The sequence below is a fragment of the Syngnathus acus genome, chromosome 15 (assembly GCF_901709675.1).
Source record: "Syngnathus acus chromosome 15, fSynAcu1.2, whole genome shotgun sequence".
NCBI lineage: Eukaryota > Metazoa > Chordata > Actinopteri > Syngnathiformes > Syngnathidae > Syngnathus > Syngnathus acus.
In genome coordinates, this window is record NC_051100.1 from 3147375 (window position 1) to 3171705 (window position 24331).

At 45.1% G+C, this 24331-nt stretch overlaps 1 protein-coding gene and 2 long non-coding RNA genes across 4 annotated transcripts in view; 2 read left to right on the forward strand and 1 right to left on the reverse strand.

Moving 5' to 3' along the window:
* Positions 1-8699, forward strand: part of LOC119134473 — a 41782-nt gene extending 33083 nt beyond the window's left edge. Inside the window, exon 4 of the long non-coding RNA XR_005100346.1 lies at positions 8624-8699. This is a non-coding gene — a long non-coding RNA (uncharacterized LOC119134473). The remainder of the gene's footprint in view (positions 1-8623) is intronic.
* On the reverse strand, positions 1-24327 carry pax2a (paired box 2a). Of its 2 annotated transcripts, none has more exons than XM_037271156.1 (11): positions 23838-24327; positions 22645-22810; positions 21836-22033; positions 18062-18147; positions 17224-17343; positions 16609-16653; positions 10286-10461; positions 8638-8758; positions 3717-3818; positions 2804-2890; positions 1-2696 (listed from the first exon to the last, which is right to left on the reverse strand). In XM_037271156.1, the coding sequence occupies exons 1-11, from the start codon at positions 23878-23880 to the stop codon at positions 2620-2622; spliced, it is 1221 nt and encodes a 406-aa protein (XP_037127051.1). In that variant the 5' UTR covers positions 23881-24327; the 3' UTR covers positions 1-2619. The 2 variants fall into 2 exon arrangements, with proteins under 2 accessions (XP_037127051.1, XP_037127050.1); XM_037271155.1 differs by having other exon boundaries at positions 22645-22822.
* Positions 15595-24331, forward strand: part of LOC119134474 — a 44598-nt gene continuing 35861 nt past the window's right edge. Inside the window, exons 1-2 of the long non-coding RNA XR_005100347.1 lie at positions 15595-15686; positions 18049-18150. This is a non-coding gene — a long non-coding RNA (uncharacterized LOC119134474). The remainder of the gene's footprint in view (positions 15687-18048; positions 18151-24331) is intronic.

Sequence of the window (24331 nt, forward strand, 5' to 3'; positions counted from 1 at the left end):
TGACTTATAAAAGAATTTATTTCTCATGTGCACAAAAGGAATTGGAACAGAAGTGAAACAGAGCAATGATTGAGGCCACAGGGCTTCCCATATAGATTTTCTCCTCAGAAATCCTTTTTTTTTATGTCCATGACACATCTCCCGTATCATCTTTACAACAGAGCTGCTCGCTCAGAGGTGCTCCACTTAGCACAGCTAAGATTCCCGTCCAAATGATGGTGGCGTGCACTCTGCCCTCAGACATGTCCAGCTGCATGTAGACAGAAATAAGCGAGTGTGGCAGTCTGTTTCTCTGACATCATCATGGTACCAGAGGATGTACAGTAGACGGGTTCACTAGGAGGCGGGAATGAGATGAATGTGTCTATACATTGAGAGCTGACCGTAAATTGGGTAAACCCAATGATCACAACATCTATAAATGGCTGGGACAGCAGTTAGTGCCGTATATATCTTTTTTTTGTTGTTTTTTTTTTTTTTGCCACAGATTCGCTGAATTGAAGAGACCATTTTTCTCCGTTAGTCCGAAGCCCAAGAACAAAAGATGATACAGAAAGCCATTTAACTTGTTGCATAGTGACATAAAAACATCATCATGGCGTTATCATGGACAGGAAATGGACAAGGACGGCCTACCATTTTGTGACGTTAGCCTGCTACCGTTAGCATGTAGCCCGGGGTTTTTACACAGCAGTTGCGCCTTCCTCTACAGCACAACGTAACAATTAAGACACACATGTAAATGCATCGGTCTGTTTATCTACAAAGGGAGCCGCTTCAGTCGTGTGACACTGCGACGTACGTGTGACAATATTTACAAAGGAAGGAATTGTCTTCACAATATTCACAAATCATTCTACAAAGCAGCGGGAACACAAGAGTCGCCGGATTTGACCTCGCTCGTCGTGTTGTTAGCGACGTGACGTTTATCGGAGATAATACTGCTTCGTTTATGCACACTGTAAATAAAATATTAAATATCAAACTAAGTCTTTGGCAAATGTAGTTAAAGTACATTCACAAAACAGTAAAAAAACAAAGAAACTGTATTTTCTTTCGGTCCACAACGAGAGTTAAACGTGAGGCAAAGGACAATTGTAAATGTTGTGAACGTTACTGAAGTGGCATGGCGTTGAACAAATACTTTTATAAGGCGTACGTAGCTAATTTACAGTTGGTATGCTCAACTGGAGGCATCTAGTGGTATGACAAAGTAGCTGAATAGGAATTTTTAGTATAGCCAAGAAGCTATGGCTTACAAAGTCCACTAACTTCTACTATGCACACCTCATCGCGCTTGTTAAAAAAAAAACATTCTGAATCAGAGAATTTGGAAAAAACTAGGTTACAGTGCAAAAAAGGAGCAAAGGATTCTCATGGACATAATTGGAATACTAGCAAAATGTAACTATGCTCAAAATCTTTTTTTTTTTTTTTTTTAAACATTACAATTTGTGACAGGAAAAAAATAATTTAACATTTAAAATTCCGAGTCGACATGTTTATTTTGAAAAACAATTTACATTTGATTGTTTGCCACATCCGGAGATGACGCTGCCATTTCTTTGTGGGATCAACAAAGAGGAAATATTGAAGCACCAGAGTCAAGACGTCCCTACGGCATGGTGCCATGATGAAAATTCGCGTCAAATTCCCGACAATTCTCTTTACCATCAAGCTACGAAATCGTCCCTCTTGGTTGTCTCATTTTAAAGTTCCTGTAAAGTGAAATAAATGTCTTCCACATTTGACACACCGCAAAGAAGGGCTGTTGCCAACCCTGCCAAATTTTAGTGATCAAAACTTCATAATTGTGAAGTCACGCCATAGCGAGAGGTTCTAGCTAACAGCTAGCTTGCGAGCTAACCGAAGGATGAGCTGTAGATGAGTACACCTTCTCACTTTGAATAACAACATCGAGCGGTTCAGTAATTTGTGGCCTTTAGGGACAATGCATTTTTAGTATGCACGCATAGCTAGTTAGCTAACAAGCTAACGCTTGATACGATGTCATTTACACTTGCACCGGATAACCACTGATAGCAACAAAAATGTACGGAAGGCAGGCCTGACGCCAAAGTGCATCACTAGGCGCAAAAAAAATTATGAAAATCAATTCAACACTATACCGCCAAATAGGATACCACATATTTCTCATTATCTTCGAAAGTGTATCATGTCATTAGAACCAAATCTCAGACTTCACTTTAAGAACAGAAAAATACTGTCGTTCATGATGTAAAAGAATGGTGAAGGGTGCATGAGTAAAAGAACAACACCAACAACAGCAAAAAAGCGGCAAAAATAAAAACCCACTTCATGGTTTTTTTCCCCCCACATGGACTCTTCACACGTCTTCCACAATATATATATTTATATAATCTCTTAAAAGTCAGTCTGGAGATGTTCGGGGCTGTGGGACAGCTTGATGCTTGCGGTGACTCTTATGGCCCAAAATGTGTGACGCTGACGTGTTGGCAACCATCCTTCCTTGAGTCCGCGTGACCTGGTGGCTTTTCCTTTCCTCACAAATTCCCTTTGACCTCAGTGTTTTCTCAGACGGGGACAATATGGAGACCCAAGCCGTGGCCTTGGAGTTTGAGCTGGTCTCCATGGTAACTAGTGGCGGTCGTAGGCACCGGCAGCAGTGGGAGGTGCGGAGCCACGGGATGCGGCACTATAATAATAAGGGGAACCTGAAAGTTAACAGAAGAACCAGCCGTTGGAAAATACCATCGTACCCAGATGACATTTGCGTGCAGACAAATATATTTCTCCAAATGCACACGCAAGATTCACTTACTTAGTAACGCTGGATTGCTGAACCGCCATGCTTCGTTATAAGTCGTGTATTGTGGATGAGAATAAGGGTTTCCAGAAAAGTCCCCGCCTTTAGAACACATCAGCAGAAACAAACGTTACGAAAAATGCTAACGAAAGAGGTGACCATTCATTAGTTTTTGCCATGCTAACATCAATTTTGCCGCTTTGGTATCATCTACAACGGAAATACCAAAAATTGAAACCGGACGTCAATCGTGGTTAGCGCTGAGGTGGATCAGTTGTTCTACCAAAAACCCAGATTCTCTTTGCCTTCCTTCTAGCTCTAGACTCAGATTCCGTGAAATGCGTTATCAAGGGAGCTGCCTTTTGAGTTGTTCCAGGCCACGATGCGGTGCGCCCGCATCCGCCCGTGCTTGTCGTGTAACCGGACCTCATCCCTGAGAGAGATAGTGATTTAAATATTTACAGGCCCTCCACGCCTCTGTGTTTTGACCCTTAACTGTTTGCTATGAACCTGAACTGCAGGTTAAGTAGAGGGGAAAAAGATACGCTCGGCAGCCCCGGGTGTCCGGGGAGGCGAAGAGAGGAGCGGAGGCGCTGTTTATCGACAGGGCTGGTGAAAGTGTGCCGTGTGGACACGGCCAGGGTAATGAGCGCTGGGAGCTGGAGTGTAACTGAGAGGAACTGTCCTATCTCATGGCCACTGATTGTGGTGATCGCCTATCGAGTTCATCTAATGTCCTCGTCCGCAGACGCAAACCGCAATCTAACACGGCTATAACAAGCTCGCCTCAATCTTTCATATTAGCCAATGTGTTAGCTAGGTTTTTCTCTGAAACAAAGATGCACAAGAAGACCTAACCTCATACGTCTTTAAAAAGATGATTGGAAGGGTCGTCCGTGTCCTTTACGAGTAATGACGCGTCACTCACCTGGAACCATTCCGGCGAGTGTAGAAGTGGGGTAGCTGCCTTGCCCCGTTGGGGGGACGTGAGGCGGGTAGCCTGGTAAGGTGGTGCTCGCCATGTCTCGACCTGGACGGACACACGGAAGGATTCACAATCGCACTTGGTGATTTGAATCGAGAAATTAACAAATCTTGTTCTGTTATTTTATTCGCCCGTTGTATGTTTCACCGTACGTGGAGAACATACATTGGACAGATCACGCACGTGACTTGAGGGAAAGTGTTTGAAATAATGACGTTTTCTCATCAAGGACCTTAATAAGCCAGCGTTGTAAGCGGCTTTCTAACTGACAGCAGGCCACCGAGAGCACTCTCTGATCTCTACTCCACATTCAGCCCTCTAATTAAATGTGACAGCACCAGGTCTGGCTTGATGAAGGGGGGGGGGCGGGCACACGGGACACGGAGCCACAGGTCCAAAACAGGGCCTAGCATCAACCCTATGCCTCTGCGATTGCCCCCCCTCCCCCCTCCCTTCCCCGACCTTCTCCCCAATTTGGCCTCCTGTCGCCCCCTCAGACGTTGGGCCCGTCACGAGGCAAGAAGGTCCAGGAGGCCCATTGTTAAGCCCAGAGACAAGCAAGAGGTCATAGCGGGAGAAAAGCAGGGTGAAACAGAGGGAGAGGGTAGTTAGTGTTAATGAGCGGGAAGCTGTATTGCTTCTGTATAAACAAAAGTTTTTTTTTTTCCATGCTTCTCCCTGGCAGATAAATCTAAACTAAATGCGTTAGTTATTATAATTGAATGCAAATTGGATCGGGTTATATGGGGCCTTAAAATCTGTACCTGCTATAAATCGCTGGCCGGAATAGTGGTTGAGGTGGGAGTCGAGGCATCTACAGAGAGGCTCGACTGCTGGGACAAGATGGCGGCTAGGGACAAGTCCCCGACAGAGGACGGGGTGAAGGGGGCAAAGGATGCCTCATGGGGCTCCCGCTTTAAGCGCACGGAAGGCGGATGACATGGGTGAAGCTCCGCTAGGTGGAAAGACAAGGCAGGAAAACGTTTTCCAGACACACATACGGGACGCTTGATTAGGGACACCCCATCCGATCGGGTTCGAGTTTATCTCACGGCTGCTTTCTCGCCAGCGAATACCGCAAACGTTGGCTGGCACACAGCTCCGACCGCTTTGATCTCATTTGGCTTGATGAGCCTTGGCGTCTTTCATGGCTTCGCCTCTCCAACCTATGCAATCAATGTACGCTCTTTGTCGACGTCCGCCTGCCGCAGAGCAGTTGGCTGGGGCCTGCCGGGGAGGGATGGCTCTTTCCCGACACTATGATAGGCTCATTAGCTGCTTCCCCGCATCATTGTTGTTTTACAACAAGACTGTGTGTTGCGATTCCTCATTAAGATAAGGGCTGCTCTATGGAGGCGGAGATCCAGCCCTGTCAGCACTATCAACCTAATGCCAGAGAATCAACTGACTGCTTTCCCATAGAATCACACAGTGGGGCTTTCCAAATCTCATTTATCCCTCTTTTCACTTCCATTTCTGTGCAGCTGGAGCAGAATTCCGGACGTGCATGTTCGGAAATCACGGGACGTTAATCTGACATGTTTCGACATGCGGGTTCAAATCCTGGTTTATTGTCGTCACTCTAAAAAATGACAACGAACCAACCCAAATAGACAGATGAATATAAATTTGTCAAAACCTTTGACTGTTAATTGAAAGAGCTATTTTTTCAGTGAACAAAAAAATCTTTTTTTTGTCCTCGTGATCAAATCATTACTGCGAGGCTGACATGAATATGTGGCAGAAGCGGATGCGCTACATCCGGTAACAAGGCCCCAACGTTTAATTGGCTCATCCCAGTCTGTCACATTTTCCCGTACATGGAAACGCAGTCCTCTTCAAGGATTATCCCAAGAACGCACTCTCCCGTCTTCATCTAATTATGTCGTCTCTTTAACACTTTCAAATTGGGCACGTTTCAGAAATCTCTGCGCTAAACACATCGTGTTAGCCATTATAGTTCCCCGAGTCAGAAATGATCGTAACAATCACCCCGAGCTTCATTATCGTCACCCCGTTTTCGATTCCACAGATAAAATATCGAAATTGCCGTTCAGTCTCGGAGCCAAACTTTGATAAAGCTTGCCGAGCTCAGCTTATCTCCAACATGGGCACGTCCGACCGCGGGCTTCTGTTTTCTCAACGGCCGAGCAAGTGTTGTCAAACAACTTAACGATACCGACGCTTCGTTCGAGATCACTGAACTCTGAAACTAATCAGACACGCCGTTGCTTATTGTCCTGGAGACGAGGCTGAGCCCCCGAGCCTGTCAAATCGCACGCCTTGATGATGGAGGTGGAAGATAAACTCCAGGTCCTTTGGGACCCTTCTCCCAAACAAACGCGAAGACGCTATAGAGTTCTCTAACATCTGTCTCGGCCTCGCAAACCACGCCGTGTCCACAGACTTCATCAACCATAGAAATGGACTGTTAAGAACCTACAGCGGCCGTCTGAGTGATGTGTTCACACATTGTTGCAGAAGTCTTCTCTCTAGTGAGCATTTCATCCTTAAACACACTCCAAGGAACTTTGGAGAAGAAAACACTTTCTTCACAAGGTTTTTGCTACCTTGGTCAAATACGATCATCAAACCCCCAAAGCAGGTCGATGGGTATCGTCGAGCTATTTCATTTGAATCCTTTTGGCGCAGGATTGGTTTTAAATGTGATAGTCCGGTCCAGTCGGATCCAGTCCGTACTTTACTTAAAACCGGTCACGCCACTTCCCAAACAACCAATTCAGAGTTGTCAGGTAAACAGAGGACACTATTGCTACTGCAACCTTGGAAGACAAACCTCAGCGATTCATGAATCATTCATCTTTAATAGATTATGCAAATTCCAAAACATAAAAATCAACAAGATCAATAACGGTGTAGATTTTAATTAGGAGCTGAAAACATTTCTAGAATGAATATAATCTCATCGCTGCCGCTCCAGTACGGGAGAATAATTTATTGATAATTGGATGCCATCTTAAGTGAGCGAGGTAATTTAGTATTTTTTTTTCCCTCCAGCTTTGGCATTCATTCCTATTTGCTAATATTGCCCACTAACTACATACAGCCAATCAATCTTTGCAACAAAAAAAAAAAAAAAGTCGTAAAAAGCGATTTGAAATGAGCATCTCTGTCTAATGTTTGAAACGACCGCATCAAGCTTTGTTGGCTTGAAACGGAGTTTTATCATGGAGCCGTTTCCGTTATGTGGCTCCTGGGCCCCCCAGGTGGCTTGGAGGCCACCTGCTTTGCGTGTGCTCCCCCGAGCGAAACAGCTTTCATAGGAAAGGTCCGGCAGAAAAAAAAAAAAGCGCACCTTTCTTCTCCGGAGGCCCAACTTTTCTCGGTAAATCCACCTCCCACATACTCGGGAGGAAAAAGGGGGTCTTTCTTTTCTGAGTTAAGGTCTGGGGGGCGGGGGATCATTTGAGAAGGGCCGATGTAGTTTTCAATCATGCTGTCCTCATCTTTACTTCTCTTTCACACACACACGCACAATTATGTGACTTTTAATAAAAAAAGGCTAGCATGTTATTGGAGGAAAACCTAACCCTCTCGTGGGAAAGAATCTCAACCGCCTCAATGAAACAAAATTTCAATTCACCAACAGCCATCAAAAAGAAGCCACCGACTGCTGTTATGCGATACGGCGACGACAAGCTATTTCTTGCGCCGCACCTGCCGTTACCTGCCGTAGATCAGGTTTGCCCAGACCGTTTGCGACCCGTTGGCCATTTTTTTAGCAGCCTGTGGCATGTACAGTGATGCCTTAATGACCCCCCCCCCCCCCACTTCAAATGGACTTTTAATCGAGAGAATTCCAAAATGTGTATTTAAAACAAGCACCTAACTTTGCCTTTAATTCTGCTAGCTCAATGCTAACATATAATGGGAAATGCTATTGACAGGCTAAGTATAATTGTAAAAAGTTTTGCTTATTACCCAAACACAATTTCTGGCCTCGTCTGGTATGGATTAATGACATTTACATTATTTCTAATGGGGAACTATGATTTGAGATACAACAGTTTTTGAAATAAACTTATATCTCAAAGCACCACTGTATCTGATTGGATGTTGCATTCTTAATTTATATCTTTTTCTTTTACGGCTCTCGGGGTGGGGCGGGGGGGGGCAAGTTTGGACACCCTGCTGCAGATCTTTAGAATCCACTCTCCTTTTGCCCTTTCTCTCCCTGCGTTTAATCTTTCTTACTCTCCCCTGCTCACAATGCGACTCGGCAGCCAGCCACTCTCATCTTGCCGCCGCTGTCAATCAACAGCCTATCATAGCCTTTGATGACAAGCAAGGTGTCGCAGCGAGAACAGCAGCTGTCTCGTACGTGAAGTGCTCTCCCTCAATCTGTTAGCGGCCCGATCCAACTCCAACACCAGCAGCGTTGAGAGCCCCCCCCCCCGTATTGGATTTTAGCGACCCGGTCGAATGTATTTGGAAAGAAACATATCTGATTGTAACCGTTTAGCATCCGTGGTCGTCAGTAGGGAGTGAAAAGTTGGGGATAGCTCATCGTGGAAAGAGTGGCGTTTATCTCCTAAGCTTTAAACTTTAATCTCTTATGTGCAAGAATATAGCTAATTATCACCGTTATCATGCTGTGTTATTGGATGCCATAAACACTATTTTTAGTCATCAGCTGTTACTACCTTGATAGCGCACACTAAAGGCTCCCTTTAATGGAAAATGGAATGAGTTGGAACGTCAGTGGGAAAACAACAAAAAGCGCTTTCGGAAAATTGTATGGCTTGATGATCGAAAGGGGGATTCGAGAAAGGGGGGAGGGCGCCATAAACGGTCGTATTGACTTAATGTTGTTGGTTTACTGTGCACAGTGGATGGAGCGTACCTGTCACGACCGAGTAGCTCTGGGAGACGCTGGAGGCCAGGTCGGAGCTGCCGCTGCTGGAGAGGCTGGGCTTCACGTCTTCCAGGCCGGGGTTCAGGGACGGGAGTGAGTACTCGTTCGCCTGCGTCAATACAATTAAAGGATCATTGGGACATCCGGACACAAAATTAGTTTTGTTTGGATTCAATTTAGGCCACATATCACTCTCAGAATTACTCCCATTATAATGTTGACACTTATTTTTATAACCCAATAAATAGACCACCTTGATTTATATATATTTGTTTGCCAATTCTGGAATGCCGTTCCCTCGGATGTCTAGCTCCCGCGACAACACTCCCGCCTGTGCTTTTTTTTTTAACCGAGTCCCTGTGATGTAGTACGTATGCATGCATTAAGGCCTCGTCTGAAGGAGAAGCGAGGCAGGCAAGTCAAGCTAGAGCGGGATGAGAGAGGGATTGGGAGACGAGTGAAAGGACGGGGTGTCAGCTGGCGCTTTGTGCTCCGCTGCAGTCATCCCTGTGACCAGTCAAGGGAGGAGACATTCAAGGCTTTGTTGCAGGAGAGACATGTGGTTGTGTTTTTAAAAGGAGAGCCCCCACACACACACACTCCCCAAAAAAAAAAAAATCTCCTGGTGTGCGCGACCTCCAATACACGTAAACATCTTTTCGTCGTCGAGTCACATTTTATTTTACGCCCTGCGCCGTGAAAAGAATCGCATTGATCTGCTTTGAGTCGGGGCGATGACACTTCCTCTTCTTCAAGGGGATAAGTGTGCGTGCTCGTATCAGAGGGCATCTGTTTGTCTCAATGGGACGGGGGTCCCTCAGGGGGCGAGCCGTTGACCCCGGCCTTGTCCGCCTCTATCCCAGATAAACTCTAATTGTCTGCCTACAACTGTTCCCCGGCACTAGGCTGGATGTTCCTCTCTATTCCGCCGGGCCTCCGCGGCACAAGAGCCATTTTGTCATGCAGATGAGCCGCGGGCAGCGGCGGGCAGAGCCCGGGCGGGCGGCGAGCGCAGAATGACCCCGACCACATGGCTGCCAGAAGTGTGGGAGGGGTGAGGCCTATTGAGCCCGGACCTCTTCAAAATGGCTTTTTAATGCTCTGACGCAGACACCAGACAAGCCCCTTAATAGCAAGTGTACCCCAAAAGGAGAGGGGGGGGGCACACACAAAGAGTGCAACCTGATTAATATTGCCGCAAATTAAAAGGGATTTTTCTCCACCCATTTGTGATGCCATTTCCAGCCCCCCCTTGCCTTTCTCCTCCACCTTTTTAATACCGTTTTCCGTGCTCTTTGTGATTGCAAGTCATTTCCAATTCGCTTTGGTATTGATCTTGCCGTAGAAATCACTTTGGTAATTAGCTGCATTAGGGACTGTATAGCGGGCCGCGGCGCTGTCCCTCTGATTTATCGCCGCTGTAATTCCCAGCGATCGCGCAGAGATGAAAATGAACTCAATTAGGGGGCGGCGCTCGGGCTGCCTGGGCCCCCACATAGAGTTGGCACGGCAGAATTAATCGTCTCTTGTTGTTTAACTCTGGGATTCATGTAAATAAAGGTTAGCCGCTATAATAGACTGGAGCCGCAAACGGAAGATCTTACTCGCGTTGGGAAATGTGCCGCCGCCGGCTCACCTGCTCGGGTTTGATGTGTTCGGAGGTGGGAAAGACATCCGGGTAGGAGGGGCGTTCAAAAACACGGTCCAGGGCCTCCAACTGCTGTTGGGTGAACGCGTCTGCTCGCAGGTGCTTCCTTAAACTCTCCACGCTGCCCTGAGAATCGCTGCCCGGGATGGAACCGTCAGAACCGCCTGAGGGAAAGAAGTGAAGGACAATGTTTTGATGTCAGTCTTCTCGATGGCTTCATCGTTTTCAAACAAACAAATAAGAGTCCGTTCGCTGCCATTCAAACTTTGTGCATTACCTTGACCAGGATGAAAGCTCGGGACATTATTTATTATCACACCGTTCATTTTATCCAATTTGAGGCGCAGCCTGGATTCGATTATTTTGAATCCATTCATTTGTGACATTTCTGGAGGACGGCCTCCGCCCATCCTGGAATTTTTTTTGAAGAGTGCTGCTGATACTTTTGCCTCGACAGTGTATATTCCCAAAAGCCCAGCTTTTGGAGCTACCACCTCAGTGACAAGCTAGTGAACCCCCAGCCACAAGGATATACTTTTATTTATTTATTTTTCTTAACGGAGCCTTTCAGCCTACCATATCCCCGGAGGCTTTGGGAGATAAGCACCAGGCAAACGTGTTTTTGAGCAAAACGGGAGTGAGAGTGATGGCGAGAGGAGCAGCGGCAGTAAATTGCGATGGGGAACAACCTGCATGTCTGGCTTTTTTTTTTTTTTTTTTTTTATCTACCTCGACTCTGCATCGTACACCCAGGCGGCTCCCGCGTCCTCCACCTCTCCTCGGCGGCCGCCATCAGCGCGCTCATCATGTGATAGGTCTATGGTAATTGATGGATTACCTTCAGCGCAAATATATACGTGGAAAGGAGGGCGCCTCTTTCAGGAGGTGGGAGGGGTGGGGCGTCAGGGTCATAATTCAGGATTACCTCTCACATAGCCAAAATACTCTCGCACTCATCTGATAAATATCCTGATGCCCTCGTGTAATAGAAGGCCGAAAATACACATTTTAGTTCACTAGTGTGTGAGCATGTGAGTATTTAGGAGGATAAGAACATTTCATTAGTTTGTAAGTGGAAAAAATGTGTGAGAGCATTTCAGTAGTACTACAAGATTTCTTCAGTTTGAGTGTAAAAAATGTGTGAGAGCATTTTAGTTGGTTTTCCTCAGTGTGTGAGTGGGAAAAATGTGTGAGAGCGTTTCAGTAGCATGAGAAAACTTCTTCAGTGTGAGTGGAAAAAAAATGTGTGAGAGCGTTTCAGCAGTATATATGAGTTTTTAATTAGTGTGTGTAAGAATGTTCCTGTAATGTGTGTGTGAGATTTTCAGTAGTATCTCTTGGCGCTCCCTCGCTACTCGCGAGAGCGCTTTTCAGTTGTGTGTGCCCGTGAGAGGTAATCCTGAATTATGTCCGTGACGGCCCTGCGATTCCGTCCACAGCCTCTCATTCTGCCAAAGGGAAATGGAGAGCCATTATTTAACGCTACTATTTCCCGCCAAAGGTATTAGCCTTCCCTGCATATTGCCTGTCGCCCGTGGAAGCAGAATGGAGCGAGGTCCGAAAGACGACGGAGGGCGGCGAGGCCAAGCGTATGCATTTCCTCACACGGTCGCCTTCTATACAAACAAATGAGCCCTCTCCTTTTTCCCGATCTCTGACCCCATTCCACCGCGGCACACATCACAACCCCCCCCCCCCCCCCCCCCCCCCAAAAAAAGAACTGTAGGTAAACCACCCAGCCGGCATTCCCGCCTCCCTCCCTCCCTTCCTCCGCCACCAGCGGATGAGGGCTTAGCTCCCGTACAAATCTGTCATTCTAAATTTGCAGCAGATTATGTTCTCTCCTGGGCCAGGCGCCGCTGATATATGATATGCAAGTCCACTATTGATTGCCCGATCCGCCGGCGGAGGAGGGAGGCGAAATGAACTCGGAATGAACAGCATGCCTCAACTCATTGTGCGTATAATACTCTACTTAATCCCACATTTTTCTCTGCTATGGAATTCAATTGATCAATCATGTTCCACTGATGGTACCATTTCGGGGGCGTTATTGCCATTCTGCTCGGCTGCTTGACCTTTTTTCAATGGTTGAGGCCAGGGGATGAACCTGGCTCGCACCAAGAAATAGATCCGCGGGGGGAATGGAATGGAGAACGGCAATTGGCTGCCGGTGGGTGTATGTGTGGACGGCGATCGAGGGCGTGATGGCTGTGTTTTACGGGGGGAAAGACACTCTATTGACTTGTGTTTTTGTGGTACGCTTGCCACAGCCATTTTTCTCTTACCTCCACCAAAATGAGTTATTTTTGTTTGCGGTATTACAGAGAAAAACAAAAAGCTTCATTAATTGTTGTATTTTTGTCTAATTTAAAATTGAGTCAGTAATTAGATTTTCACCAAAAATGTGTAAAACTTAATTTCCTCTACCATCCAGTGACCCAGAATTTGTTTTACATAATTTGGGCTTCCAGCTCATGAAACAAATAGAGCCCATGCTCGCCATAACCGCTTTATTTATAAAAGAAATTCATTCCACCATTTGCCAATTATGCACATGAAGGCTTTTCAAATTTGTCGTGCGACCCCCCCCAAAAATAAATAAATAAATAAATAAAAAATGACAGACTCTGCCTTTCAGCGGAATTAACAGTAAATCATGCGTTTTGAGAATTCCCCATTAGGGGCTGATGTTTGACATATATCATATAAGATGGCTGCAATAAATCAGATTCATCCTTTTGACAGTCAGTGTGTCAAGTGAAGTGTGAAGCCCAACTGTCAGCCGTGTGTGTGTGTGTGTGTGTGTGTGTGTGTGTGTGTGTCTCATTGACTGGTCTGTTTCATTTTCTCTGTTTTTTTTTTTTTGCAATCCCTTCGGGTGCCTCAGCAGGTATCCGCGCTATCACTCCCACAGCACCAGCTGACCGTGTTTCTTGCTCTTAACGGCGGCGTGCGAGGAGATAAGCCAAGATAAAAACAAGACACGTCTAAACAGCCATTTTCACACGGCGTCCCTTTCGCAAAGCGCCTTAATAACCTCTCTTTGATCACCCCCCCTGCAGAGATTTCAGTGTTTCCAACTCACACCGACAAACACGAGCTGGCGATAAACCGTCCAAATCGTGATGGAAACAATTAGCCTAGCGCGCTTGAAATTTACGCCTGTATCGATCCGCGGCTAACCGAAGCTACAACGCTATCAAGACTCTGTTTTGCTTTGCACCCAAAGGGGGATGTAAATGTCCCACTGTGGCACGGTGGCACTCTCATGTCCTCCTTTCATCTCCACGTTTGTCTGATAAGATAAACCGAGGGGAGGCCCTGGCAGGAGCTTGTTTGAAAGGCAAATGAATTCCTACACAGCGCCTCGCTATAAATCATCGGCTTCCCGACATCACGGGGCCTTTGCCTCGTCCGGCCTGCGCTGATAGCTAGCATCATCACAAATTGGGGCATCATTTGTTGATTTTGCTTTCTTCTTTTTTTTTTTTGAACGCATTTAGAGAAGAAATAGGAAGGGAGCACAAACAAAGTGGTATACCCAGAGGGTGAACACTGCTTCCCTGTAAGCTAGCTATATTTATGAAACCTCTGATGCGGAAATGAGAGCGGTGGGGGGAGGGCCGAGCGATAGAGAGAGAAAGAGACAGCACTGCCTGGGCTGTTAAGATCCTGTTATGTTACATCGTGTTTAAGAGCTTTATTAATTCGATTTAGCACCATCAGCCAGTTTACTGACTGTCAGCAGGCGTCAAGATGCTTCTTGATGCTCACACTCGCTGTACTCCCCCCTCCCATGCCTTTTTTTTCTCGATTTAATTTCAACTCTGGATGCTAATCTAAATAGAAGCAGGCTAATACGCACAATGTCGTATGAAGAAAATGAGAAGGCTATTAATTAGACAACCACGTTAAATTCCAAAGACTTATTTTGAATTTGAAACAAGCTGGATTAAAAGACCTTTCGTTTTCGGTGACCACTTTGCCATTTATTATGACTACTACGACTGCAGCGTGAGGTTAGCTAGCTAGCTAGTTAGCGGGACATCTTGAAAATACATCTACCCTTGATGCCACAATTTACAGAACAGCTCCGTATCATTTACAGTCTCGACCGAGATCTCTGCCACTCTAGGAGCCCCGAATGGCTGTTAACTTGCAAACTAGCTAATGGCTAGCACTTATCATTGTCTCTCATAGAAAGTAGGATATATTCCAGCATGCATACCGCCAACTCTCTTTCCAACAGTCCTACTTTTAGTCGATGTTTTTAATTTTCAACACTTTGGCAGGGTTTTTAACAGCACTCCTCTGTGTGGTGTCCACTTCAGAAGACATTTATTTTCACCTCACTGTGACTTTAAAGAGGAAATTGGAATTGTCCATTCAGACAGTTATCTAGTGCACCCCTGTCCTGCTTTTATACGACTTCTCATTTGCTCAGCGCTCTTGAACCAGCCCGCCGTTTAGCATTTTCAAGTTTTTTTTTTTTGGCGGAAACATAATTATTCCTCTTGCCTATTTCTCCCTCCTCAAGCTGAGTAATGCGTCGCTCCATTAATTCTCAGCGTCGCTGGCCATAATTGACTTTTCCCTGACATGATTCCTTCTCCATCCGGCGAATTGCCTCTCCGTATATGAAGAGATATATATTTATGTGTGTTTGTATCATAAAAGGTGCCACTGTTTACAACGCGAGCCATGTCGCCGAATGCAAATGGTTAACCCGGAAATAAGACGCCGTCGATAAGAAGTGGGAGGAGGGGAGACCCTTTTGTGTCCTCTTCCAACACTGTGGCCGCCTCTTGTCTCCATGTTCCGCTCTGTGGACCCTCTCATACCTGCCCCCCCCCCTTCTCTTCATTCCACCCATCCTCCCATCATGGCGCTCATGATGCTATTTATTTCTCTTTTGCCACGGGTGCATTTATTTTCCAAAGCGCGCCACTATTGACTCATTGTCACGGACTGGCTTGACTAGCCAACCAGCGGAGGCTCGGGTTAAAAGCCACACGCTAACTGATTTAAACTCGGCCGGCGGGTCGCGCGTGTTAAAAGCTACACACGCCGTACAATCATCCAACACGGCCCAATATCTCATGCGAACAAATCAAAACACAGAGCCCCGCTAATCAGTTGGGCTCGGCTCCCGCATACAGCCTCCTTTCTTCTACGTCACGACTTAACAACCCCGCCAGGCCGTATTTTCATTTTCTCATCAGCTTCCTCTGCCGCCGTGCTACAATCACAAGTTATGACCTTTGTTCTTTCCTCTGATTTATCACCGTAGCGCCTCCCGAGAGTTCCGCTGGACTCCGTTCAGGAGGTGCTGATCCAAACTTGAGGTCACATCAACCCGCCCTGGCCCCGACTACTGTGGTTGAAGGTAAATCTGCATGAACCTGTCTCCCTTTTTAATTAGCGCCTTAATTTATTTTCTTGATATGAACAGCCGGGACCGAACCACTCCTGCAGTTGTCAGGTTTTTTGTTTGGAACTTGAAAAACGACTACATCAAAGTATCACTGGGGGATTTCACGATAAATATATATATTTTTTGTTTTGACACGTGTGACAACGGCACAACAGTTGTCACCTAATCCTCTCGACATGGCATTCCCAACCCGCGTTTAAAAGAGCGAGCGAGCGAGTACAACGGGCTAATTTCCCTACTTTTGCTTTTAATGCATTTGGCAAGGAGCAACATTCCATTTCCTGTAATGAGATACACAAATAAATGCGGCTATGGATAGATTTGGAGCGGAGCGGAGTGGCGGCGGCGAAGCTGGCGGCGGAGGCTAAAGGACACCTTCTTCCCAGCGTTGTCGTAATTGCTATCGCTGCTCGCAGACATGCAAAGCAATCTCTCCGCAGATAGGGTTGAGACTCTTTTTTTTCCCCCCCCCCCCTCTCCCCTTAAGGCTATTTCTTTTGTCTTTTTCGATAGCTTGCGCATCCACGATAGAGCGTGGGGAAAGAAAGGGGGGGGCGGGGTGTTAATTTGTGAATTAATAGCTTCCTCTCTGCAGAATTGCAAATTCCTTTAAATGTCACCATGTTCGGAGGGTGAAGAGCATTTGAGGGGGGGGGTCGTGCAGATTGTCACCCTTATTTCATACACGTATATGCTTGCAAAAATACATCCACCTTTGACCCGGCCCCCTCAAAGTTCATGTTGATCTTTTTTTTTTTTCTCATTTCAAATGATTCATTTTAGCTTCCGTCCCTTTAAGGGCCGAAAACAACAAGAACATTAAGTGCAGTGATCTGCTTGACCCCCCCAAAAAAGCAAACAAGATTCAACTTACAATGTCCGATTTTCCTTCCGTCCAAGTGGTTGCCAGTCCAGAGAACTAAAAAGACAGAAACATAAACGTGGGAATAGGCCTTTTTTTTTATTTTTATTTTTTTTTATCACATGCTCTTCAGAAAATGTTGACACACACACGCTCTGGCTGTGTTGCTACACCTTTTCAGGTCTCCACTGGGGACATGTTAATTCCCAGGCATTAAAAAAGCCAATTGTTTGCGCGTCCAATAATCTATTAGCCCTCGGGCAGCGTGTGTCCACAATGAGAAAATCTGGCTCGGACCGGTTTGCCTTCTGCTTAATCTTTGAATGGATCTGCGTGTTTTTCTTTGCCAAACCGTAGTTTTGTTTGTCTAAAAATAGTATCGATTCATTGCGGACAGCTAATTTGCTGATATCGCATGATGTTTAAACGAGGTCTAAAATAGAAACGTTTGGCAACAAACAAGGCATCAAAAACAAGCTTGATTGAATCACAAGGCAACATAACAAGTCACCGGAGACGCCACTCGGAAACAACCTCGGCGGCTGTCATAAATGCCGCAAAAACTTCACGCAGACAGACGGACGAGCGAGAGCGGGAATTCGAGAGAGAGCATCCTCTTTTGCTCACCTTCATCTCGTTTCCTCTTCTCGCCATTGGAGCGGGGGATTCCCAGGATGCCGTTGATGGAGTAGGATCCTACGGGATCGTTGGAGGCGCTGGTCACAGGCGGGGAGGCTGTGCTGGGTACTGATAGGGAAATATTTCAGTCAGGTTTTGTTGGGCAAAACTACCGTAATACACTAATAGATGTACACCAAGAAGGCAAGTGCAACAGTAATATTTACAGTACTAAAAGAATATATGCTTGTGAGAATTGTTGTTTTGTCTCTCTACATGTGTTGCTTCACCATTTGTGTTCAAATCATCGTTTTAGTAGGGTTATATCGCGCCTATTGGGTATCAGGTCTATTTTGTGAATTTTTCCTAATAGATAGCGCACTATTGGATGATAAAGAAAGCAAACCAGTACGGCCAACGAGTAAAAACTTTTTGGACTTAAATTCAGCATCCATACGTAAGCCGCACGTAATTTAAAACTTTGAAATGTGCGGAAAATACGGTAAATTATTCGGAATTTGTAAATAAGCGGCCTAGGATTGTTCACTAAAATTTCTGCAAAAAAATCAATATACTAATTAATAATATCACAGGGAACTAACTGAATGATTCAGAACACAGATGGTGGACTACATATGTAATTTGTTGACTTAAAAGGGATTTCTTTTTAATATAGTGGACGAAGCACTGTAATTCACCAATATGTCCACAAAAAAATGACGATATACTTTAACCCGAAATTCATCAAATAAGCCCAGACAGTGAAAGAGTGACTAATTCCCCACACAGCCTCAGTGTGAATATTAACCGTGCTTTCCCGTTCATTCCGTGAAGTCCCGACTCTCACCTATGGTGTGTCCCGGCGTGGAGAGCGGCGTGACTGATCCGTCGGGGGACGGGTGGAACTGCTGCTGGACTTTGGTGCGGATAATCCTGGTAAAGTGAACAACACCCACACACACACGCAAGCTCAATCAATGCCGCCTCCCGAGCGTGGAGATTTCACAGCGGGCCGGGCCGCCCCGGGACGCTTTAAACACAGCTCATCATGTCCACTTAGGCTCCGTGCATGCCAAAGCGCGCCGCGGTCCGAGGGCCCCGCTCGTATCCTCTCTATTCCAACCCCAAATAGGGAATCGCTTGCTTTTGGACTCAATCTCTTGAGTTTGTATGTGTGAGGCTTTCAATCTCGCTGGATTCTGAGCTCCGAAATATGATGGAGTCCAACAACACACACATGGGGACAATGTGACATGGCGGGAAAGTCTTCATTGCACTTTGGTCTGAATGATCTTGCAAACAAAGCATGAAATCACATCAATTCACCTCAATGATCAGCTTGACTGACTCTACCTGGCCAAGTCTAATAATCTCCCTCCCCCCTGGCTGCCTCTTTTCCTCTCTCCCAACACATCCATTTCTGTCATATCTACTTGCGAGACCACGTTCGGCACCAACTGCCGCTGAGGAAACAATTGCGAGCCACCGTCTGTTAAAATTTACAACGATGTCGTTTGCCCGCGTTTGACGACTTTTTTGTTTTTCTTCCCTGGAACTTGGCATCAACAAAAACTTGATTCAGCACTCGTTTCGGGTTGTTGAGCATCATAATCTTATGCTCGGCGCTTTGGAACGAGCTAAAGACAAGAGAATCTGCTGAATTGATCTGATGCAAAGTTCCAGGGCAGGCCTCCGGATGAACTTTAGCTTTGTTAGTTTGATTTTCTTCGAAACCTGCCATTGAAAGCGTAACTAGGACTTTATTTTAAAATTGATTTCAAATGGGTAAAAAAAATAATAATCTTGCAAAATCTCACACCGCAGTGTTGTTTAAAATCAATACAATTTGTAAGAAACATGAAATCGACACAAACAATCTGCCTTCGCGGGCCACGTAAAATTCGGTCGCTGGCCGGATCTGGCCCCCGAGCCTCAAGTTAGACACCAGTGCCATAAAGTGACTATCAACCGTAGTTAGCGACAGAAAACTACGCTTGGCCTCACATGATACTTACAACAACATAGAAAAAAGGAATTGTAAAGTAACTTTTGTGACACCCTGTATGTAATAATTTGTTAATATTTTACTTTAGCATATTAGCTGGATTAAAATTGCACAATATCAAAATGGCTTTTCTGTACACTGTCCTCCCTTCACCTTTGCTTCTCCCTCACCATTTCCCTTCATTCCATCCTCACCGGCCGCACTGACAATCGGCCCGGCTTTCAAACAAGCATAATACGAGGATTGCTGTAATTCTTTTAGGCAAACACACGTTTACGCTGGGATTTGCACAAGCTCTTTTGTCAACGCCGATCGCATTACATCGCACCGTGACCGTGATAATCTTTTGATTGACACGCGAGCATGAGATCATTGAATAACAGTCGGCGTCGGGGATCCCGCGTCGGGGGCCGACAGGTGTGACAAAAGAGAATTACAGGGTGTGCGCCGTGTGTGTGTGTTTGGGGGTCGGGCAGCGAGGGGTTAACGTCCTCAGGGGGGGAAAAGTGTACACTGGTTTCATGTGTCTCATGTGTCCCCCGTCCTCCACAAAAGGCCCCGCAGCCTCTTCCAGAAAACACACATCAATATTTTATTTGAATTTCTAACATCTCACCACAACGGTTATCTGACCGCATGGCTTGAGGGAGACTCATAAATTCAAGGACTTTGTTTTCCACTCTGTGTTGTCGCTATTGAATAAGCAATTTTCGACGGGGCGAATTAACGACTTTTGTGTTCCGGGCCGGTGTGGAAAGAAGGGAAATCCCCTGAAGGAATATTAAAATGGGGGATCAATAGTCGCTTCTTGGGGGGGGGACCACGCGGCAGAAAGCAAACCTGCCTCCTTGTCATCTTTAATAATTCAAGGTGGGAAAAGCCGGGACATCCTCTTTAGTCGGGAGAGCAGAGGTCAGACCCCCTTTAACCGCAAAGACCGCCGACTCGCTGCAGCCTCGCGAAACAACAACCCCGCAGGTGCGCGCTGGAGAAACTCACGTTTTTTCCCCCCAACCCCCAGCAGCTATTATGAGACATTGTTGGCAAGTTAGAAAAACATACCGCTAGAGCCCAATGTCAATTATTAACACTCGTAGGCAAGCGTGTTTTTAAAAGTCAAGCCAATTTTAGCAGCAACAGGTCACACACACAAACACACACACTCCAGTATTGCAAACCTGACCGAATATTTTATCTGACTTGCCATGCACTTGGAAAGACAAATAAAAAACGAATAGAAAGGCCTAAAAACATTCAACCCACAAATGCTGAGAAGACACACACACACACAATTTTCTCTCTCTCTCTGTCACTCTCTGCATGTGTGTGCGTGTGTGAACCTCCAGCTTTTTCTACCTTTAGTTGGACGTGTTATGAGACTCTCCTCAGCTCATTAAAATGTAATGCCGATGACCAGCTCTCTGGAACGGTGGCTCCTAACCAAAGTTCAACACTCCTCCAAGGGCACTTTTTCCCCCCTATCGCCACCACCAGCGTCATCAAACTCTCTCCAAAGACATTTGAGCCCATTTATGGTAGAAATAGGAAACTATTTTAAGCTAAATGAAGTAATGAGTAGTGATTTTTTTTTGTTTTAGTATTGTAATTTTTTTTATTTGAATAGATATAATTGTATAGGTTTGTTTTCATTAATTGGAAGTAAAAGCATAAAGGCCCAATTATGGTAGGAATAGAAAGCATTTTAGGCTAAGCATGAAATAAATGTCATTTATTAATTTTTAAAAATGTTTTCAAATAGAATTATCATACATTTTTTATCCATACATTTTGTATATACACAGTAATAATAGTAATAATATGGTCTCGCTTAAAGCAGGAATAAAAATTATATTATGAAATAGATTTGTTATGTAAATGGGTTTAAAGGTATCAATCTACTAATATGAATAATGATAATAAAAATTATAATTACATTGAATCATATTTGATGCTACATCAAATTAATGTGATTATTTGCTGAGGTGTAATACAAACAATGTTGAGTTATAAAATCCAATATATTATTTTATCCAGAAGAAAGATTTAATAGGTGTAATAACCCATTTGTGACAGGAATAAATAGTACATTGGGCTTTATATATTAAACACATTTTAGGAATTTATGGACGGAGTATAAATTATTATAGTTCACAAGATCAATATCAACATGAAGTCAGAGGTCATCTATAGATTACACGTACCACATAATTATGAAACAAAAATCCATTTATGATAGCAATAGAAACAACACAAGATTTTTCAAAACGTGTCCAAGTTCCATTTCCAATCGTAACGATAAGAACGGTGTCAAAAGCAGCCGATTGTTGTCCAATGAGAGGCGACACGTCACGTGTCCCGCTGCGCTCCGCCTATTCAAGCATTTTGCGGGCATTTCCCGCCGCCTGCAGACCTGCTTACACCCTATCGATCGCTTTTTATCGAGACAGATGTGATTTTTTTTCTCCCCCCCCCCCCCCCTCCCTCCATGCTCTCTCTCCTCCTCCACTCTGCGTGTTTGACGGCCACAATCCAGGTGGATTGAATTGCATTTGCAACAGACCACCCAAGTTTGCACGCTTTATCAAAATAATAATAATAATAATAATAAGTTTGTACCTGTTGATGGACGAGACGCTTGGCACGGTGTCGTTGTCGCACACGCCTTCGGCCAATAGCCGGTCCCGGATCTCCCAGGCGAACATGGTCGGGTTCTGCCGCTTGTACTCTGCAATCTTATCCACCACTTTCGGGGTCGCCACCTTCGGTTTGGACCCCCCGATCACCCCCGGTTTAATACTCCCCGTCTCGTAGTACCTGCACACAGTGCACGTTTAATGTCGAGAGCGATTCATATATTATTATTTTTTTGCAGTTAGTGCGTTGATTCGGAATACACACAAAAAAATACACGTTGAATTGCGTTTTCTTTTAAAATCACATCTACGGCGCTGAGTGGAGTGGGAGTGGGTTTAAACAAGTGTGCATGCATGACATGCCACCATGACGTATTAGCGTTATTATACCTAAAAATCAAAATAAGATTTTTTTTTTTTAAAAAAAGCAATGTTTCTGACAAACATTCAGTGTGTGTGCATTGAAATACCTCTGAAATGCCTTCTGATAGCTGGGAAAAAAATATATGTCAAAATATTACCTCTCGTGCTCACGTGTGTAGAATTAGACAGAAAAGCAAAAAAACAAACAAATCCCGGGTTTTAGGGATTGCGATTTTGTTTTAATGTTTCCCATTTCGCAAAGCTAAAAAAAAAAAAAGCAATGTGCAAGCAAAAAATAAAGAAACAAATAAATAAAAAGCTGACTTCTATACATCACAATATGGCTGAGGTTAGAATGGAGCTGCGACGAGATTGATGTTTTGAAACTTGGTGCGTTCGTGGATTTTTTATTATTTATTATTTTTTTACCTGCCGAGTATTTTGCTGACGCAGCCGTGACTGACCCGGAGCTGTCTGGAAATGTCACACGGGCGGACCCCTTGGTGGGCAAGCTCCACGATCCGTTGCCGCACCACGTCCGGCAGGGGTCTGCCGTTCACGAACACCCCGCCGAGCTGGTTCACGCCGCCGTGCCCTGCGTGGGATACAACAGCGGCACCGGGGAGGGGGGGAAGCATAACATTACATACCTGAAGACGACTCACCTGCCTTCAATTCGCGCTTTTTTTTTTTTTTTATTCGTCGCGAGGGGGTTATTAATGCGTAAAATGCGTGCGTAAAAGTATTTCCCTGTCCTGCTGAGGTCATATTTTCCAAGATCAGCTCGTGCAGTGCAACACATGTCGCGAGTATTACGTTTCGCCCTGTTTAATTTTCCCTGCACGATTATAGTAAATAATTCAAATGACCTTTGATAACTCATATTACAAACGCGGATAAATAATTGAGGCGCAGGCCGGGGCTCGTCTCAAACAAAAATTGTATTTTTAATGCTTTAATTCTTCTTGTTTTTTAGCACTCTAATGAGAAATTGTTTGACATCATTTACACACACTGGGCTCCATAATGTGATGTCACAGGTAATAAAAAGCTTTGTATTCAAATTGAGCATTTGAGCAGCTCACGCGGAAAAAAAATATATAGATATAACCAGAAATAAAAATAGCCTTGAAGAAAAAGTGGAATTTGTATTTTGGAGGAATTTGTAAGATCTGGCGTTTAATATTTTTGTAGGATTCTAATATTGGTAAAATGCTGTTTTTGGAATAGCACAATTTTTAAACACAATAAAATATGACATCACGCCTGATTAAGTTCTGCCCAATATACTTCGAATTTTGAACGAAGTCTGTCACGTTTTCATAGCTCTTTCAAAAAACCAAATTTAAGTTTTCCTATAATAAAAAAATTGTGAAATGTTGACTTTCCGTCACTTCCTTCACATTAAACAAAATCAAGGATGGCGAAGTGAGCATTGTGAAAAAAACAATAATAACAATAATCGTAAAACCTTATACAACGTCTCACAAAAAGCACCCTTCGTTTTCCCACACATTTGTCAGAAAAACACTGGCAAACTCGATCCATCCTTTCATTTCCAAATTATCACTGATATTTATTTATTCCCAATTATTTTTTTTCGATATTTTCAAAAGACTCACGGTGCATGGCGGAGAAGGGGTCTGCTTTGCAGTGAATATCCATGGGATAGCAGAGCAAAGAAAGGTAATCGACTGAGGTCGCCGTCTCGCCTCGATGGTGCAGCAGCCAAAGGGAAAAAAAATAATAATATCAAAAGAAAACACGCCAAACAGTCCGCGTGGTCGATATGGAGTCCGCGTGGGCTGCCGCGGAGTGCGTAGCAACTTCTCAGCTCTTCCAAGAAAGAATTCGTCCGTGTAGAAAATAATGATAATAAAAACACACACACACAAAAAAAGAATCGGAGGTGGGTGGGCGGTGTGGGGGGTGGGGGGGCGTCAGGTGCAGCGCATGACCCACGCGTGCGGCTGCGGCATCAGAGTAGCGGACTTTCCACGCGGGTCCGACCGAGCAGCGCGAGAAATCCTCCTTGATCCGCGGCAAGTGCGCGAGCGGCGGCGGCGGCGTATGGGGTCCCCCCCAGGTGGCTCGATCGGAGGAAGAAAAACAGCCC